The sequence below is a fragment of the Oncorhynchus clarkii genome, chromosome 12 (assembly GCF_045791955.1).
Source record: "Oncorhynchus clarkii lewisi isolate Uvic-CL-2024 chromosome 12, UVic_Ocla_1.0, whole genome shotgun sequence".
Lineage (NCBI taxonomy): Eukaryota > Metazoa > Chordata > Actinopteri > Salmoniformes > Salmonidae > Oncorhynchus > Oncorhynchus clarkii.
In genome coordinates, this window is record NC_092158.1 from 22,349,986 (window position 1) to 22,369,866 (window position 19,881).

Genomic DNA, 19,881 nt, shown 5'->3' on the forward strand with positions numbered 1-19,881 from the left:
AAGACAGTTGGAAAAGCTTCCCAGGTGAAGCTGGTTGAGAGAATGCCAAGTGTGTGCAAAGCTGTCATCAAAGCAAAGGATGGCTATGTTTAAGAATATAAAATATAAACTATTATTTGGTTACAACATGTTTCAATGTGTTATTTCATAGTTTTGCTGTCTCCACTATTATTCTACAATGTAGAAAATTGTACAAAATTAAGAAAAACCCTTGAATGAGTAGGTGTGTCCAAACTTTTGATTGGTACTGTATATATTTATAAAAAAATATATATGGTGGATTGTAAATGATGCAGACATGTACAATGATGGAAGCCACAACCAGCAATATTAAAGCTGATCCAACCCCTGAAGACAAAAAGGGCTATTTTCATAGAAATAACATTTTGATAAACTTTAACTAATTATCAACAACAAACATTGAGATCAAGATTAAAACATGCACAGTGCTTTTCTCATTGACATGCTTTATAAAATATTGAGTTTATTTTTATTTTTACAGGGACAGTGATCAACGTTTCAGTAAAAGTGCCGGTTTTAGCCAGCCGGCTAATTTTCAACCGCAGTCCCTGGGCAGGTTATTAAAAGCAATTATAATATAGACAATCATTAAGCAGTGAGCACACGCAGAGCAACATAGGACAAGCAAGACATAGCATACAGACAGAGCAACATAGGACAAGCAAGATGTAGCATACAGACAGAGCAACATAGAACAAAAAGCAGCAAGACAAAATTCATAAAAGCAACAAAGTGTTTCCACACCACACACAGACAACATGGAAAGCGACAATAGACAGCTAGGGATTATGTTCACAAATATGATTGACCTTTAGCCATGTCTTCATACATTTTGTGAAAGTGTGATAGGTGGTGCAGTTATGTGTGTCTGATGGCAGTGTATTCCAGACATGGGAAGCTCTCACAGAGAAAGCGGATTTACTAAAGGTGCTTTTCCTTAAGTCACCTCCTACAGTCACCTCTCATGGCAGACCTTGTGGATCTGCTGCCATATGTTTGGGTTTTCTGTTTAACAAAAATACTGAGTGGTGGGGAGCCAGGCCATTTAGGATCTTGAATACAAGACATGCATCGGTGTATTGCACAAGATTTTCCCAACTCAGGAGCTCTTGCTTTCTGAGGATGTAACAGTGATGATGGCTATTGGGCTTCCTATCAAGCACTTTGAGAGGCTGTTTGTAGACAGACTGAATAGGTTTTAATGTTGGACAGCAAGCTTGGGCCCAACTAGTCAAGCAGTATGTTAAGTGGGGGAGTATCATAGATTTGAAGTACAGTTTTGTTACCTCTGTAGTGAAACAATTTCTTATAAATCGGAAATTAGCTAGGTTGAATTTGGTTATCTGAATGACCTTTTTCACATGCTTTTTAAAAGAGAGGTTGGAATCAAGTATGATGCCAAGGTACTTAAAATCAGATAACACCTCGAGATTCTCCCCTGACACATAGACATCTGGTTCAGTAGCATCTGTTGCCCTCTTTGTGAAGAACATGCTAAGTTTTTTCACATTGAGATGCAAAAATGAGTCACTGAGCCACTTTGTAACCTGGACCATTACAGTAGTGAGTTCTTGTGCAGCTTGTTGTTTGCTCTTTGCATGCACATATATCACTGTATCATCTGCATACATTAGAACTTCAGACCCAGTACAGACAGAAGGCAGATCATTAATGTACAGGCTGAACAGGAGGGGCCCCAGTATTGACCCTTGGGGCACGCCAACATCATATCTAAGAGTGGGCGACAGCTCATTGCTCGCTCTGACACTGAGTCCTGTCTTCAAGGTATGATATCATCCATCTCAAGGCATCGGGGGAAAAGTTGAACTTGGAAAATTTTGTGATGAGAATCTCATGGTTAACAGTATCAAAAGCCTTCCTTAGGTCCAGAAACACAGCCCCAACAACGCCCCCTTTGTCCATCTTGGACTTCACATTTTCCAGAAGAAAGCAGTTGGCAGTTTCTGTGGAGTGTTTCGCTCTGAAGCCAAACTGCATGGAGTGTATTGTGAAGGGGCTGTTTTTGAGGTGGGCAATCAGTTGTTCTGCTACACACCTTTGACACCACAGGTAGTATACTAATGGGCTAATGGGCCTGTAGTTACTCACGTCAGCAGGGTCGCCCGATTGAAAGATGGCCGTTATTATGGCCGACTTCCATACCATTGGAAACACCCCGAGACCAATAGATGTGTTGGTGACCTTAGTAATGGGGCCAATGAGTGACTCTTTGTAGTTTTTAAGAAAGGTAGAGTCCAGCCCAAACACATCTTTGGCTTTAGTTCGTTAGTGAGCTAATCACCTTGTTCACCTTTGATTTAGAAACCTCCCTTATGAAGACAGGTTGCACGTTATTCACTAGCACTGAGCCCAAGAAACCAGTGGAGGGGTTCTGTGTCAGTACCCTGACAGAGTCAATAAAGTAGGAATTGAAGGCTATTGCTATTTCGACTGTTATTCACCATGATTTTCAGTCTTTTTGCAGTGTTACTATGGTCTTTCCCTGTTAAATTTTTTAGATTCCCCCAAATCAATTTAGAATTTCCCTTTGCTTCACCAATTATGTTAATAAAAAAGTTTGCCTTGGACTGTCTGATTTCTTTCATCACCTTATTTCTCAACATGGTAAAGCTACGCCTGTCATGCTCTATTTTGGATTTTAGGGCTATTTTTAGAGCATAATCTCGTTCTTTCATAAATTTCCAGATTTCTCCATTTAGCCAAGGAAGAGTGCTCTTTTGGCCAGGTTTGGATTTGATTTTCTTTAGGAAACCATTTATTGTCGTCTGGATTATGGATAGAAAAACTTGACTATCAGCTTCCACGTCTGTTTAGGACAAGAGATCATTCCAGTTAATTCCCTTAATTGCATTTTCAAATAGTTTAATTCACTCTTAGGTATTAGTTGATCCGACTTTCTAACAGTCGAGAGGTTAAACCTGTTCTTAGACAGCTTTCTGGCTATAAGTGTCAGATTATGATCAGACAGCCCAGTAACCATATTGAATGATTTAGTCACTCTCTCTGGTTTATTACTGAACACCAAATCAATCTGTGTTTTAGAGCCACCCTGGTTGGCCCTTTAACTAGCTATGTAAGGTCAAAGGTATTAATGATCTGTTTGAGGGTTTTCCGACAAGACTTGTCTTCACAATTAATGTTAAAATATCCCATTAAGATGACCTCTTTCCCAAAATCACATTCCCTACGCATGTTATTAAACTGATCAAAAAACACACCTTTGGTGGAAGGTGGCCTATACATTCCAATAGGGGTAAAATAAATTTGGGGAGACAGTGTAACGTTCAGGCAAAAACATTGTAGTTCATTATCACATGACCACTCAATTTCTTTAATAAGACAGTAATATCATCATACAGTACAACCTTGTGTACATCAGTTTTATATATTTCTATTTAAATAATTAAAATATTGGTTTTAAAAATAAGCAAAGCTAGAACCCTGTACAAAGTGTTTACAAATGACCAATCATCCACAGTTCAGTAAAACATAGATACAAAGGACAACTTTAAACATTACATGCTAACAAACAAGGGTTCCAAAGCAGTCTGTAAGACAATGATAAATAACTACATTTTTACAAAACATACCGTTCCTGAACATTGAAAGGAAACAAAAAGACACTGGACACATTAATTAGGAGCCTTAATAAATTCAGAAAAATCCTGTCGACAACTACAGTTATATTGATATGACTCTATAAGCAGTGATAACAAATCACACACTTTCCATGCTAGCTTAAGAACTACAGCTCATCTTTAAAAATGGCCAATAAGCCACTGAATAAGCTGCTAAACCACAGTGGATAAGATATATTCTTATATAAAATAAGGACACTTTTGGCAGGAATAGATGAAAAGGCAGAGCCAGTCAGAGGGTCTTTTGGTATTAGGTTAGTATCTTAGTACTAGACAAGCCTACCTACAGTACATTCTAAAGCCATGGGGTTGAATCCTAAATGTCCACTTCAGTCAATGTTTCACTTTAGGCTCCCATTGACATCAGAGCATGGCTAAGTGAAAATTCAACTTAAGTGGAAGTTAGTATTCACCCCATTGTGCGCAGGGCAGGTTTGGTTAAGACATTGGAATGTATTACAGGGGCAGAGTGCTGGTGTGCCAGACAGTCAGTCAGCTCAGTTAGTACACAGGCTTGTAGAGGATCTGTCCATTGAGCAGCCTGCGTTTGAGCTCCTTCCACAACAGGCTGCGCTCCCTCTGGGAACCCTTCATGAAGCCCCTGTTCTCCAGGGCACGGCGAGACAGGTAGGGGATGACCTCGTTGACTGGGCCGTAGGGGACGTATTTGTACACTGGGAATCCAGCCTGGCCTGTTCTCAGACACAGAGAGAGTGGGAGATGTTATGTGACTGGAGAAGCAACAACCACTAGCAATGTGTTTCACACAAGCACAGAAAAACATTGGAACCTAATTACATGCACAGGAATGGAAGGTATTTTTGTCTAAAAGTTAGTCTCTAAACTAATTTGTCTAAATCAATAAAAAGCTAAATTCTATAATAACAAAATATGTAAGAACCCCTATTGATCTACACACTAAAGACAGCTATGGTTTGGTATCAGGTGACTGATGACTGAGACCCTGAGGTTGTTTGTTTCGCACAAGATTTCTGACCAAAATGCCAATCAATAAATCTTGAACTCCAATAAACCCATTACTATTATGCAACACCCATCTACAGTTCTGAAGGTGTTACAGTACCTAGTGGGAAGCTGATCTGGTCACACATTCCGAGCAGCTGTCCAAAATAGACCTTGTTCTCAGTGGGTGACAGACCCATCTGGTTCATCCTGCAGAGAGACAACACAGACGGAATGTAAATATAAAATAAAACAAACATAATCCTGTGCAAAAATAAACATCACCTCACTGATGAATGCATTTACGTTTTAGTCATTTAGCAGACGCTCTTATACAGAAGCAATTAGGGTTAAGTGCCTTGCTCAAGGGTACAGAAAGATTTTGTAGCTAGTTCACTCGGGGATTCAAACCAGTGACCTTTCGGTTACTGGCCGAACGCTCTTAACCACTTGCTACATGCCCATTGATATAATATATTTGGTTTCTGTGACGTGGTTTTACTACTGGTTTGGTGCTTTGTGTTGCAAAATGTCTGTAGAAAAAGTCTAGTAACTAGTCTAACCACCTCTTGATTTGAATAAAGCCCAGAGGCTGGTCTTACTTCTCCAGAGTGAATTTGACAGTGTCCTCGTTGTGTGACGCCACCATGACATTAGCCTTCCTGTTGTGGTTGATCTCTTCCAACACAAACTCTAAACATCTTTGGAGAATCAGGGAAAGAAAAGGAACTTTGGCTATTCCATTCAGCTGATATGATAACGTCATCACATAATGCATCCAAATTCAACTATGAAAATACCCACTTAAGTCACGCATAACACCAATGGTTATGATCTTAGGTCAGTTTTGCATTTTTCACACAAATGGATTGTGGGTCAGGGAAGCTGATCCTAGATCTGTACCTAGGGGAAACGTCACCCCAAAGCACAGAAGGGGGTCTTACTTGTGGTACATCCGGTTGGTGGCCTCGTAGTCTGGGTTAATGGGGTCTTCGTAGCCGATCTCCTCCGCCCTGCTCCTCTCCTGGTACATGTAGGCCCCGCGGACCAGCTTGGCCCCAAAGTACCAACCTTCACGCCGGGACAGCTCCATATCCACAGACACATTGTCATAGGCTTCCTTTACAGGTAGTAAAGGGTAACACAATTATATAACGCTATGGTTAACACCACAAATCTTGACATTTTTGGCACCAGGCTGTCCAGAACACCTCTTATAAAGGGTAGATAAGTAACAAGATCGTGTTTAAATAGTTTCATTTCAGGTTTATGTCAAAAAACAAACATGGCTATGGAAGGTTTATATGGATTATATACTAGGTTGGGCTTTTATGAGTCAAATATGGAAGGCTTACAAAACCTGTTTCACTCTAAGTTTATGACAAGTCAATACATAACAGGGATCCTCCCTATATACATATTATATGAGACTGTACATGTAGTCCCAATAACAAGTCCCAAGCTCTACATACAAATCAAATCACATTTTATTGGTCACATACACATGGCTAGCAAATGTTATTGCGAGTGTAGCGAAATGCTTATGCTTCTAGATCCGACAGTACAGCAGTATCTAACAGGTAATATCTAACAATTCCACAACATAACCTAATATCTAACAAATCCTAATACACACAATCTAGTAAGGGAATGGGATGAGAATATATAAGTATAAAATATATGGATAAGCAGTGACAGAGCAACTAAGATGCAATAGATAGTGAAGGATACAGTATACACATATGAGATATGTAAACATTCTTAAAGTGGCATTATTAAGTGACTAGTGTTCCATTTATTAAAGTGGCCAATGATATCAAGTCTGTAGGTAGGCAGCCGCCTCTCTGGTTATTGTCTTTTATGATCTTTTTTTGCCTTCCTGTGACATCGGTTGTTGTAGGTGTCCTGGAGGGAAGGTAGTTTGCCCCCAGTGATGAATTGTGCAGACCGCACCACCATTTGGAGAGCCCTGCGGTTGTGGGCGGTGCAGTTGCCGTACCAGGCGGTGGTGATACAGTCAGACAGGGTGCTCTCAATTGTGCACCTGTAAAAGTTAGTGAGGGTTTTAGGTGACAAGCCACATTTTTTTCAGCCTCCTGAGGTTGAAGAGGCGGTTATTGCGCCTTCTTTACCACATTATCTGTGTGCGAGGACCATTTCATTGTGTCGGTGATATGTACACCGAGGAACTTAAAACTTTCCACCTTCTCCAATGCTTTCCCGTCGATGTGGATATGGGGGTGCTCCCTTTGCGGTTTCCCGAAGTCCACGATCATGACTTTTGTTTTGCTGACATTGACTGAGAGGTTATTTTCCTGACAACACACTCCAAGGGCTCTCACCTCCTCCCTGTAGGCGGTTTCGTCGTTGTTGGTAATCAAGCATGATCAAACTTGATCATTGAGTTGGAGGCGTGCACAGCCCCATGGTCATGGGTGAACAGGGAGTACAGGAGGGGGCTGAGCACGCACCCCTGTCGGGCCGCAGTGTTGTGGATCAGCGAAGTGGACTACCCTCACCACCTGGGGGAGGCCCGTCAGGAAGTCCAGGACCCAGTTGCACAGAGCGAGGTCGGGTCTCAAGCTTAATGAAGAGTTGAGGGTACTATGGTGCTGAATGCTGAGCTGTATTCAATGAACAGCATTCTTACATAGGTATTCCTCTTGTCTAGATGGGATAGGGTAGTGTGCAGTGATGGCGATTGCATCGTCTGTGGACCTGGAGTGGGTCTAGGGAGTCAGGTAGGGTGGCGGTGATATGATCCTTGACAAATCTCTCGAAGCACTTCATGATGACAGAAGTGAGTGCTACGGGGCGATAGTCATTTAGTTCAGTTACCTTAGCTTTCTTTGGAACAGGAACAATGGTGGCCATCTTGAAGCATGTGGTGACAGCAGACTGGGATAGCGATTGATTGAATATGTCCGTAAACACACCAGCCAGCTGGTCTGCGCAGGCTCTGAGGACGCGGCTAGGGATGCGGTCTGGGACGGCAGCCCTGCGAGGGTTAACACGTTTAAATCACGTCAGCCACGGAGAAGGAGAGCCCACAGTCTTTGTTAGCGGGCCGTGTCAGTGGCACTTTATTGTCATCAAAGTACGCAAAGAAGTTGTTTAATTTGTTTGAGATCAAGAAGTCGATGTCAAAGATGGGGCTGGTTTGATTGATTGTCTGTCAACCCTGTCACATACGTCTCGTGTTTGAGCCGTTGAATTGCGGCTCCACTTTGTCTCTATCCTGACGCTTTGCTTGTTTGATTGCCTTACGGAGGGAATAACTACACTTTGTATTCGGTCATGTTTCCAGTCACCTTGCCATGATTAAATGCGGTCATACGTGCTTTCAGTTTTGCGCGAATGCTGCCATCAATCCACAGTTTCTGGTTAGGGAAGGTTTTAGTAGTCACAGTGGGTACAACATCTCCTATATAGCGTATAGGTCAATGTTATTGTCTGAGGCTACCCTGCAATCGATATGCTGATAGAATTTAGGTAGCCTTGTTCTCAGATTAGCTTTGTTAAAATCCCCAGCTACAATAAATGCAGCCTCAGGATATATGGTTTCCAGTTCGCATAAAGTCCAGTAAAGTTCCTTGATGGCTGTCTTGGTATCCGCTTGCAGGAGGATATACACGGCTGTGACGATAACCGAAGAGAGTTTTCTTGGAAGATAACACGGACGGCCTCACCTTAAGATAGCACTGGTAGGTGTTGAAGATAATGGGCTTCTCTCTGTTGAAGATCCTCTGCATCTCCAGGGTCAGTCTGCTGATAGCTGGCTGGAAGTACGTCTGCTCAGCATCCACCATCAGCCTCACCCCGTTCTCCACCGCATGCTGGGAGAGAGGGAAGGACAAAAGCTTTTTGTTAACTTCTGTCAGTTAGCATCAACACCTGGTCAGCTCCAGAAAAGTGAGCAGAAAATGCTGTTGATTATCTGAAACCCTTCAGTGATCTTGCTCCTACCTAGGCTATATAAATGTATGAGTCTAAGCCTTCTATTTCTGAGCATGTTACATTTTAGACTTTTAGCAGACTGCTTTCCAGAGCCACTTACAATTACTGCATTCATCTTAAGATAGCTAGGTGAGACAACACATATCACAGTCATAGTCGTAGCATGTTGAGGTCTTTGGCCATCTTGTGTTGCCATGTAGTCCAGCCATGCTAATGCAATCTCAAGGGACCAAGGTATTACTTGTATCTATAGAGACTCACTTAAGAGCAAACAGACTTACAACACGTCATAGTAGACTCTTGGTCCTGTTGGAGCAGTGCAACTACAATTCAAACACAACCTTTCCCAAAAATGATGACACACTGCTGAAGTAAATCAGAACATTTGTTATAAGAATAAACAAAAGTATTGCCAAAAGGTTTATTTCCAATAAACTACTGTATGGCCTGCTCACTGAGGCAGGTATGAGAGTAAGAGAAGATTCTTGTAAAATCTGATATATACTACATCCCATGGTTCAATTAGAATATGAATTCGTGAACAACTACAAACACCTAGGTGTCTGGCTAGACTGTAAACACCTAGGTGTATGGCTAGACTGTAAACATCTAGGTGTCTGGCTAGACTGTAAATACAAGCAACATTTCTGGCTCTCACAGACCTGTAACTTCTTCTTTAAGAAGTCATTTTGAGCCTCCTTCACTCACGCTGCCAAACATATCCTCGTAAAACAGACTATTTTGCCGATCCTCGACTTCGGAGATGTCAATTACAAAATAGCCTCCAACACTCTACTCAGCAAATTGGATGCAGTCCATCACAGTGCCATCCGTTTTGTCACCAAAGCCCCATATTCCACCCACCACTGCGACCTGTATGCTCTCGTCGGCTGGCCCTCGCTACACATTCGTCGCCAAACCCACTGGCTCCAGGTCATCTACAAGTCTTTGCTAGGTAAAGTGTCGCCTTATCTCAGCTCACTGGTCACCATAGCAACACCCACCCATAGCACGAGCTCCAGCAGGTATATCTCACTGGTCATCCCCAAAGCCAACACTTCCTCTGGCCGCCTTTCCTTCCAGTTCTCTGCTGCCAATGACTGGAACGAATTGCAAAAATCGCTGAAGTTGGAGACTTATATCTCCCTCACTAACTTTAAGCATCAGCTATCTGAGCAGCTTACCAATCGCTGCAGCTGTACACAGCCCATCTGTAAATAGCCCATCCAACCACCTACCTCATCACCATATTGTTTTTATTTATTTTAGCTATTTTGCACACCAGTATTTCTACTTTCACATCCTCACCTGCACATCTATCACTTCAGTGTTAATTTTCTAAATTGTAATTACTTCGCCACTATGGCCTATTTATTGCCTTAACTCCTTACTCCATTTGCACACACTGTATACAGATTTTTCTATTGTGTTATTGACTGTACTTTTGTTTATCCCATGTATAACTGTTGTTTTTTGTCACACTGCTTTGCTTTATCTTGGCCAGGTTGCAGTTTTAAATGACAACATGTTCTCAACTGGCCTACCTGGTTAAATAAAGGTGAAATAAAAATGAATGTGAGTAGCTGGGTTAATATACTGTTGTTCAATTTTAAAGCCATGCTAGTTAACAGTGCCTATGTTGCACTCAAAAATCCCCCTACCTTGGCCAGAACATCCACTCTCTGCAGCATCCTCTTCATCTGTTTCTCCTCTTCAACAGTGAACTTCCTCAACAGAGGCTCCAGCTGACCAGTCTAGAAAATCAGAAGACACAACCCTGACCTAAACTACAAAACTAAACTACAAAATGCATGTATGTATGTACAGTGCCTTGCGAAAGTATTCGGCCCCCTTGAACTTTGCGACCTTTTGCCACATTTCAGGCTTCAAACATAAAGATATAAAACTGTATTTTTGTGTGAAGAATCAACAACAAGTGGGACACAATCATGAAGTGGAACGACATTTATTGGATATTTCAAACTTTTTTAACAAATCAAAAACGGAAAAATTGGGCGTGCAAAATTATTCAGCCCCCTTAAGTTAATACTTTGTAGCGCCACCTTTTGCTGCGATTACAGCTGTAAGTCGCTTGGGGTATGTCTCTATCAGTTTTGCACATCGAGAGACTGACATTTTTTCCCATTCCTCCTTGCAAAACAGCTCGAGCTCAGTGAGGTTGGATGGAGAGCATTTGTGAACAGCAGTTTTCAGTTCTTTCCACAGATTCTCGATTGGATTCAGGTCTGGACTTTGACTTGGCCATTCTAACACCTGGATATGTTTATTTTTGAACCATTCCATTGTAGATTTTGCTTTATGTTTTGGATCATTGTCTTGTTGGAAGACAAATCTCCGTCCCAGTCTCAGGTCTTTTGCAGACTCCATCAGGTTTTCTTCCAGAATGGTCCTGTATTTGGCTCCATCCATCTTCCCATCAATTTTAACCATCTTCCCTGTCCCTGCTGAAGAAAAGCAGGCCCAAACCATGATGCTGCCACCACCATGTTTGACAGTGGGGATGGTGTGTTCAGCTGTGTTGCTTTTACGCCAAACATAACGTTTTGCATTGTTGCCAAAAAGTTCAATTTTGGTTTCATCTGACCAGAGCACCTTCTTCCACATGTTTGGTGTGTCTCCCAGGTGGCTTGTGGCAAACTTTAAACAACACTTTTTATGGATATCTTTAAGAAATGGCTTTCTTCTTGCCACTCTTCCATAAAGGCCAGATTTGTGCAATATACGACTGATTGTTGTCCTATGGACAGAGTCTCCCACCTCAGCTGTAGATCTCTGCAGTTCATCCAGAGTGATCATGGGCCTCTTGGCTGCATCTCTGATCAGTCTTCTCCTTGTATGAGCTGGGACGGCCAGGTCTTGGTAGATTTGCAGTGGTCTGATACTCCTTCCATTTCAATATTATCGCTTGCACAGTGCTCCTTGGGATGTTTAAAGCTTGGGAAATCTTTTTGTATCCAAATCCGGCTTTAAAACTTCTTCACAACAGTATCTCGGACCTGCCTGGTGTGTTCCTTGTTCTTCATGATGCTCTCTGCGCTTTTAACGGACCTCTGAGACTATCACAGTGCAGGTGCATTTATACGGAGACTTGATTACACACAGGTGGATTGTATTTATCATCATTAGTCATTTAGGTCAACATTTGATCATTCAGAGATCCTCACTGAACTTCTGGAGAGAGTTTGCTGCACTGAAAGTAAAGGGGCTGAATAATTTTGCACGCCCAATTTTTCAGTTGTTGATTTGTTAAAAAAGTTTGAAATATCCAATAAATGTCGTTCCACTTCATGATTGTGTCCCACTTGTTGTTGATTCTTCACAAAAAAATACAGTTTTATATCTTTATGTTTGAAGCCTGAAATGTGGCAAAAGGTCGCAAAGTTCAAGGGGGCCGAATACTTTCGCAAGGCACTGTATGTATATATGCATATACTGTATGTACACTGCATGGATGATGGATTTGTGTAGGTACATAATACACTTCATAAGTTTCTGTGTACAAACACATTCAGGTAGATATCCTACAGTACTATGCCTGTATGTTAAATATGACAATGTCAATTTATGTGTGTCCGAGTGCATGTGATATATGTGGCTAGCTCGCCTCAACATTGGGAATGACGAGCAGGTTCGAGATCGATGTTCTGTCATTAATCAAGCTGTTCCAGTCCAGAAGGTCAATCGTTCTGGGGGACATGATGTAAATGACATATTCAAAGTCAAATTCAGTCCTGTATGCACATCCTATCTATTGAATAGTTGATTGTTTGTGTGCTCATCATGCATTCCAGGTTCAGCCTCTTACCCTGATGGGCCCAGTTTCTCTCCAGTAAACCAGTTCTCAATGTCATCTTTATTTCCAACCCCCAGCTGAGTCAAACTCTCCTGTAGCAAACAGAAGTATAGAGCCATTATTGCATGAAACTCCCATTTATGCTCAAATGAACAGCAAAACTGGTTGAAAAAAATAGATAAAGCACCACCTAACAGCACAACGCCTCTCCCCAATTTGACCTAGATATTTTGTATGTATTGATATGTAGGCCGTGTGTGCCGTTTAAAAACGTACAATATGTAGTTCTGTCCTTGGCCTGTTTTTGTCTTAATATTCTGTATTATGTCATGGTTCATGTTTTGTGTGAACCCCAGGAAGAGAAGCTGCTGCTTGCGCAACAGATAAACGGGGATCCTAATAAAATACCAAAATAGGATTTCATTTTATTAATGAATATCAATAACTATTAATGATGAAACATTATAGATAGATCAAGGAAATTAGTAGGAGGAAAAACAATTAATGTTTCATCATTTTGGTATGGTGTTTTCACAGGTGTTTTTGTCTCAAAGGAACCATAAGGCTCTAACAGATATGAAGTATGTTAGATCTAGGGAGTCGTCTTAGGAGCAGAGAGACGGTTTGGGTGATTTTTAGCTGGGAAACTGCTTGAACTCAGTCACATCTCCACTTTGAGTGTTGTTGCCTTGCCAAGAGGCACATGCCTGTCTAATATATTTGGTACACGTTGAAGTATTCTGCTGTCACAATTTTTCATTTTATGAAAAACAGATCTCCAGGTATCTATGCCAATTTAGATCTAGATTGTTTAGGTGATGGTGGGGAGGGTCATTCCTTTGGAAAGTCTTCTCTTGTCTTTCCCACCTTCAGCTGTTCCAGTTCCAGTTTCTGCTCCAGTGCATCCATGCCAGACTTCCCCTGCTGTGCTGCCAGCAGGTTGAAGAACCTCCTCCATTTCACCAGCACCGCTGAGAACTGGAGCTGGAGAGGGGAGGAAACAGGTCATAACACCAACAAACAATCAAACAAAAAAAGCTGCACTCTGTCATGATCACTGCCAATGTTAAATCAAGGGCTAAAAGAGAGTCTAACAGGCAGAGGGTGTCTAACTCACCAGGAACTGTGGACGGCCCAGGGCAGTCATCTTAATGGCAGAAAATCCATCTACAGAGGCCCCCCCTGAGTGTCAGAGATACAACATAACATTTAGTGCAGCAATAACAGGATTGATAAATACATAATAATAATCATACTAAGCATAATATAACATCTGCATAAAAACTATTTTTTGACTCAATTAATTGAACTCACTGCATTTGATTGTGTTCTCACCTGAGGCTTTTATGCAGTTGAGGAAGGTCTCCATCTGGTTGTCACACTTGGCCTCATCAGCATAGAAGTATGTCCTGGCACTGACCACGCCCCCACGACGGTCCCCAAATTGACGGTGGGCCTTGTACTTCTTCTCACGGTGGTCAACGCCTAAAGTCAGAAAACAACATGAGACATAATGGTGTCTAATGTAACAAGACTTTCCTCTAGACTTGAGTATACACACACAGAACACTGGGAGGGAAAGACAAGAGAAGACTTTCCAAAGGAATGACCCTCCCCACCATCACCTAAACAATCTAGATCTAAATTGGCATAGATTCCTGGAGATCTGTTTTTCATAAAATGAAAAATTGTGACAGCAGAATACTTCAACGTGTACCAAATATATTAGACAGGCATGTGCCTCTTGGCAAGGCAACACATCTGCAGACCTAATATATATATATATATATATACTCTCTTTCGGACACACCTGCTCACTCAAGGGTTTTTCTTAATTTTAACTATTTTATACATTGTAGAATAATAGTGAAGACATCAACTATGAAATAACACATATGGAAGGAATCATGTAGTAACCAAAAAAGTGTTATAAATATTTTTTAGATTTTTCTATTTGTTTACGTAGCCACCCTTTGCCTTGATGACAGCATTGCACACTCTTGGCATTCCCAAACCATCTCAATTGAGTTGAGGTCAGGTGATTGTGGAGGCCAGGTCATCTGATGCAGCACACACCATGTTATAAGATACTGTATATAAAAATAAGTAAAATAAAAAATATCTCTAGATACCTACTCCCATGCTCAGAAAACATATATGTGGGAGAGGGTTATGTAAATATCCAGAGCCCCAACACATGACATGAACCAGGGATTCAGCTGCTATTTAACTTAACATGAATTTCGAAATAGCCCCAGATCATAGCTTTCACCTGGATTCACCTGGTCAGTCTGTCATGGAAGAGCAGGTTTTCTTAACAGTTTGTTTGTACAGTGTGTGTGTGTGAGATATATACACACATACACACAGTACAAGTCAAAAGTTTGGACACACCTACTCATTCCAGGGTTTTTCTTAATTTTTACTATTTTCTACATTGTAGAATAATAGTGAAGTCATCAAAACTATGAAATAACACATATGAAATCATGTAGTAAACAAAAAAGTGTTTTCAAAGTAGCCACCCTTCGCATTCACTCAACCAGCTTCCCAAGGAATGCTTTTCCAACTGTCTTGAAGGAGTTCCCACATATGCTGAGGACTTGTTGGGCTGCTTTTCCTTCACTCTGCGGTCCAAATCATCCCAAACCATCTCAATTGGTTTGCGGTCGGGTGATTGTGGAGGCCAGGTCATCTAATGCAGCATAGTCAAATAGCCCTTACGCAGCCCGGGGATGTGTTTTGGGTCATTGTCCTGTTGAAAAACAAATGATAGTCCCACTAAGTGCAAACCTGATGGGATGGCGTATCGCTGCAGAATGCTGTGGTATCGTCCAGATTGACTGACCTTCATGTCTTAAAGTAATGATGGACTGTCATTTCTCTTTGCTTATTTGAGCTGTTCTTGCATAATATGGATTTGGTCTTTTACCAAATAGGGCTATATTCTGTATATTACCCCTACCTTGTCACAACACAATTGATTGGCTCAAATGCATTAAGGAAAGAAATTCCACAAGTTAACTTTTTAACAAGGCACACCTGTTAATTGAAATGCATTCCAGGTGACTACCTCATGAAGCTGGTTGAGAGAATGCCAAGAGTGTGCAAAGCTGTCATCAAGGTAAAGGGTGGCTACTTTGAAGAACCTCAAATATAAAATATATTTTAATTTGTTTAACACTTTTTTGGCGACTACATAATTCCATCTGTGTTATTTCATAGTTTTGATATCTTTCCTATTATTCTACAATGTAGAAAACAGCACAAATAAAGAAAAACTCTGGAATGAGTAGGTGTTTCCAAACTTTTGACTGGTACACACACTCACACACACCTGCCCCTGGTGAGCACATCAAGTAATACTGTAATATCCAGTATGTTACAAAAACAGCAGGAGTATGAAAATCTGGATACCGACCAACCCTACATACTTGCCCTCATTAACCCCTCCAGACTAAATCCAGATCGAACCTGCTCCCTCACCCATGCAATCTCATGTAACAAACATCATGTAAGAGGCTCGATATTAACCCTTAAATGACCGCTGGCATAGACCCATAAAGTTAGCATTCAGGAACATTTCTGAACCGACAGACATTTTGGCAATGCGCCCCCACTGCTTCCACACACACAGTTATGTGCCCCGTATGAAAGGGGTTCCACCCCCCACCTCCACCAACCAGATGGCCTGTTCCATCAGTAATGAAACATTTATGTAAAGTAACATTACTGTGGTCATGCTCCTGCGTTACAAATAATTCTGTAGCTGGCACTGCAATAAATTATGAAGTGCATAAATAACCAATCAATTACAACAAATCTCACAATCATAACCATATAAATTAATTGTAAATCAAACTGAAAACTCATTTTGAATTGTTAATCCATTTCAGTCTACAAATACACACCTGGACTTTCTTTCTCAGCTTCAGACACACAGGCACTGAAAGAGAGGACACCGAAATAACATGACAACAATTGAGAGATACTTATATCAAGAGTTCAGGTGTTTAGTACCAAATAAGACATTGGAAATCATTTTGAAGTAAGTAGATGGGGAGGAAAATGGGGTCCCAGTAATGAACTGGATTATGACTCATAATTTCTTAAATCAAGGTCATGCACTATAGATTATCACAATTTGTGGCAGCAGCCCCCCCAGAAGCTGTTAAAATCAGTTCCAGCTCTGCGTTTCACAACCACAGAGTGTGCCAGTATGTTGAGTATACTATATATATATATGGTACGCACGACAGTGGGATTGGGGGGAGGGTGTTAACATTATGTAGAAGTGCAAATGTCCTGCTAGTTGATCTCTTGTGCCGTCGTGGACTTCTGATCACTGAGACTGTTGACTATTTCAAAACCTCAGTGCATCCCACATACAGTAGCCTAGGTTAATCTAGAAAGATCCAGTCCAGAACCGAACCGAATACACAAGCTTGAATAACATGAAGGAAATTGTTGTCTCATTAGCACATCTGTATTTTTTAAATTACCTTTATTTTACCAGTTAAGTTGACTGAGAACACATTCTCATTTACAGCAACAACCTGGGAAATAGTTACATGGGAGAGGAAGGGGGATGAATGACCAATTAAAAGCTGGGGATGATTAGCTGGCCATGATGGTTGGAGGGCCAGATTGGGAAGGACACCGTGGCTAACACCCCTACGCTCACAACAAGCGCAATGGGATCTTCAGTGACCACAGAGAGCCAGGGCACCTGTTTAAAACAGAACCCTACACCGGGCAATGTCCCCAATCACAGCCCTGGGGCAATGGCATATTTTTTTAGACCAGAGAAAAGAGTGCCTTCTGATGGCCCTACAGCACCACCTCAAGCAGCATCTGGTCTCCCATCCAGGGACTGACCATGATCAACCCTGCTTAGCTTCAGAGGCAAGCTAGCAGTGAGATGCAGGGTGGTATGCTGCTGGCATCTTTCCGTGCTGTTGGTTGTTTCAGTGATTGCCATGGCTTAATGTTATCAAGGGGTAAATATTTGCACAGGCTAACTGCACAATTTGCATGAAAGTTTTAACATCAATTAGTTGAGTCTGGAAGTTTGAAAGTAATAGACTTCAGAAACTAATTTAAAGCATGTACTTTGCCAACCTTGATGAAAAAATAAAAGGTTGATTACAACTCTGGTACACTCTCACAATGATTTATTCACAATGAGTCCTCTTCCTTTCTGGTACATCCAATTATCAACAAGAGAGAACAGGATGTTGTGTGTTACTCCACCAATGTCGGCTGGCTTCAAAAGTCCTAATTAGTCTGGTGTGGAGAGTTCCACAGAAATTAGGTAGGGTCAGACTGTTACCAAGTTGGTCTTTAATGGTGTCACTAACCTTTTCACTATCATTCCCATCTACCACCCCACCCTCTTCATTATTCAGTCTATTAGTTCAGCTTGAAGGTGTGCATAGTCAGGCTATAAGAAAATCCCTAACCAAACAAGGAAAGGCTGTTTCTCAAAACACATGAAAACATAACATGCCCTGGGCCTCTTTTGAAAGGGTGCATCAAGTAACAACAGGGCTGGCTTGTCTCAATCCACAGCATGTGACTGCATTCTCAAAGGGACTTGAATAAAAATGCTTCTTCAGCTGACAAATCAGGAGAGAGCCTCGAGGGGTATGTCTAAACTAACCAATGGTGGCCGGGTATTGCTGGGAAATGTCAGATGCTGAAAGTGATGCATTGTTTACAATCCATTTGAGACCATGAAAAATGGGATGGGCATGTTTTATGCTGAGAAGTTGTAAACACAGGTTTTTATGACTATGAAACATGAGTAGGCCTGTGTGTTTTAAAGGGAGAGGGGGTGTTTGATAGGGGCGATAGATTGTAGGCTCTCCCTGCTATGTCTGAGAAAAGTGCAACATATGGAACTGACCATATGGCTTGTTCCCCAATAGTATTGGATCACCGAGTATTATTTTGACTGTAGCCTTTTGCCATAGGTCAATTGCAGAAAATGTTTACATAGTGACTACTGAGGTAAAAGTATAGGCATCTCACGCTATATCACATTGCTACAAATAATCAATGATTCATAATAAGTTATGAATCTAGAAGATGTGAAAGCTTGTTTTTGTAGTGTGGATACTGCAAGAGTCCTATATCCTAGATTAGTGTTACTTCAGCTGGGGTTGTGACAAATGACATACAGACTACTACAGCAGACTAGGGTGGCAGAGACTACTTACTCCATCTCCTTCTTCTCTGCCTCCTCCTGGGTCAGGTCTTCCTCCACACTGTAATCCAGGACTGACCCCACGCCGAAGGCCTGGTTCTTATGGATCAGAGGCTTGATTGAGTTGTGGTCCTCCCCGGCCACAAACTGTCCATAGAACGTCATCTTCATCAGCCTCTCAAACAACCGCTGGCCAAATACCTTCTTGCTAAGGTCCATCAACTATGGACAGAGCAAATAATCAACGGAGTTAGACCCACAACTCGCCAGTAAGAGTAGTGTTCCTTTAAAATTTGATCCCCCCCAGGAGCTGATCTGTGAAAACCACCACCTTCGACTTTCATTTCAGTCACAAGTTTCAATACAAATGGTATGATAAGACAGTTTTCTTTAACACCTGCCTCAGTCACAGCGGCTGTGCAGACAGTCAGCCAGGCTAATGATAATAGGCCTAAACTACTTGTGCATCTGGAAATGTTAGGCTGTGAAATTAATGTAAACTGTTCTTCTGCAAGCATGTTGAATAATGGCCCTTTTGACCGTCAGAAATGTCCATTAAGTTATCTGATATATGAGTTAGCCTAATAACCACACCTGTAAAAACTAATCAAAGGAATGTAGCAAAAACAATCTAATCAAAATAATGTCCCTACCTCCTTGTTCTTGTCAACGAGGAAGTCGAATGTGCAAAGCTTGAAGACCAACAGACTTCTAAGAAGCTCAATGTTATCTTTACTTTTGTAAGCTTCATGAGTGTTGTCAAAGTCGATTTCGATCTTCTGTGTTTGAGCTTCGGTGGTATTTTTTGACTGGGTGATGAGGTCTGCTTGAACAGCTTTCACCACAGTGCACTCATCAACTTGCTTCTCTTTCCCTCCTTCAACCTCATCACGTTGCGTGGATGCGACCGTGGAGCGAAATCTCCCGTGAGACAAGCATATTCTCTTGATGTTGTCGGAACTTGACTTGACTAGAGCTGGTACTACTTTATTGTACGACATTTAAAAAAAATGTTATTTACTTTTAGTTTTTAAATTCGTTAAAACTCGTTTTATTGCGTTTAAGGGCGCGTGGATCCACCACTTTTAGTTCCTGGCTAGCCTGAAAGCCAGAATTAGTTGTTGCACAGCGTTTATAACCCAATGTACGTATTTTAGTAGACACACCTACTCCGACGCATCTGGCAGGAACTCCGCGTAGTGAGGACTCCCCCTTCAGTAAAACCCGTTTCTCATTGCCCCCTCCCCAGTCCCCACCGT

General features: G+C 41.5%; 1 protein-coding gene across 1 annotated transcript; it reads right to left on the minus strand.

Annotated features, from left to right (window-relative positions):
- Positions 1-3,320: 3,320 nt before the first annotated feature.
- Positions 3,321-19,858, minus strand: LOC139422879 (proline dehydrogenase (oxidase) 1a). The gene is made up of 14 exons (XM_071174319.1): positions 19,276-19,858; positions 18,636-18,844; positions 16,326-16,360; positions 13,750-13,899; positions 13,532-13,596; positions 13,282-13,398; positions 12,427-12,506; positions 12,226-12,307; positions 10,262-10,354; positions 8,333-8,479; positions 5,588-5,763; positions 5,246-5,344; positions 4,765-4,853; positions 3,321-4,372 (listed from the first exon to the last, which is right to left on the minus strand). The coding sequence occupies exons 1-14, from the start codon at positions 19,621-19,623 to the stop codon at positions 4,182-4,184; spliced, it is 1,881 nt and encodes a 626-aa protein (XP_071030420.1). The 5' UTR covers positions 19,624-19,858; the 3' UTR covers positions 3,321-4,181.
- Positions 19,859-19,881: the final 23 nt, after the last annotated feature.

Bases quoted from the DNA above. Each gene is read 5' to 3' on its own strand.
- LOC139422879 (XM_071174319.1), bottom strand. From the start codon at position 19,623: ATGTCGTACAATAAAGTAGTACCAGCTCTAGTCAAGTCAAGTTCCGAC. The intron at 13,900-16,325 runs GTGTGTATTTGT...TTCTGACTTTAG, and splicing joins AGCTGAGAAAGAAAGTCCAG to GCGTTGACCACCGTGAGAAG. The intron at 10,355-12,225 runs GCGAGCTAGCCA...CTGATTTTCTAG, and splicing joins TCGTCATTCCCAATGTTGAG to ACTGGTCAGCTGGAGCCTCT.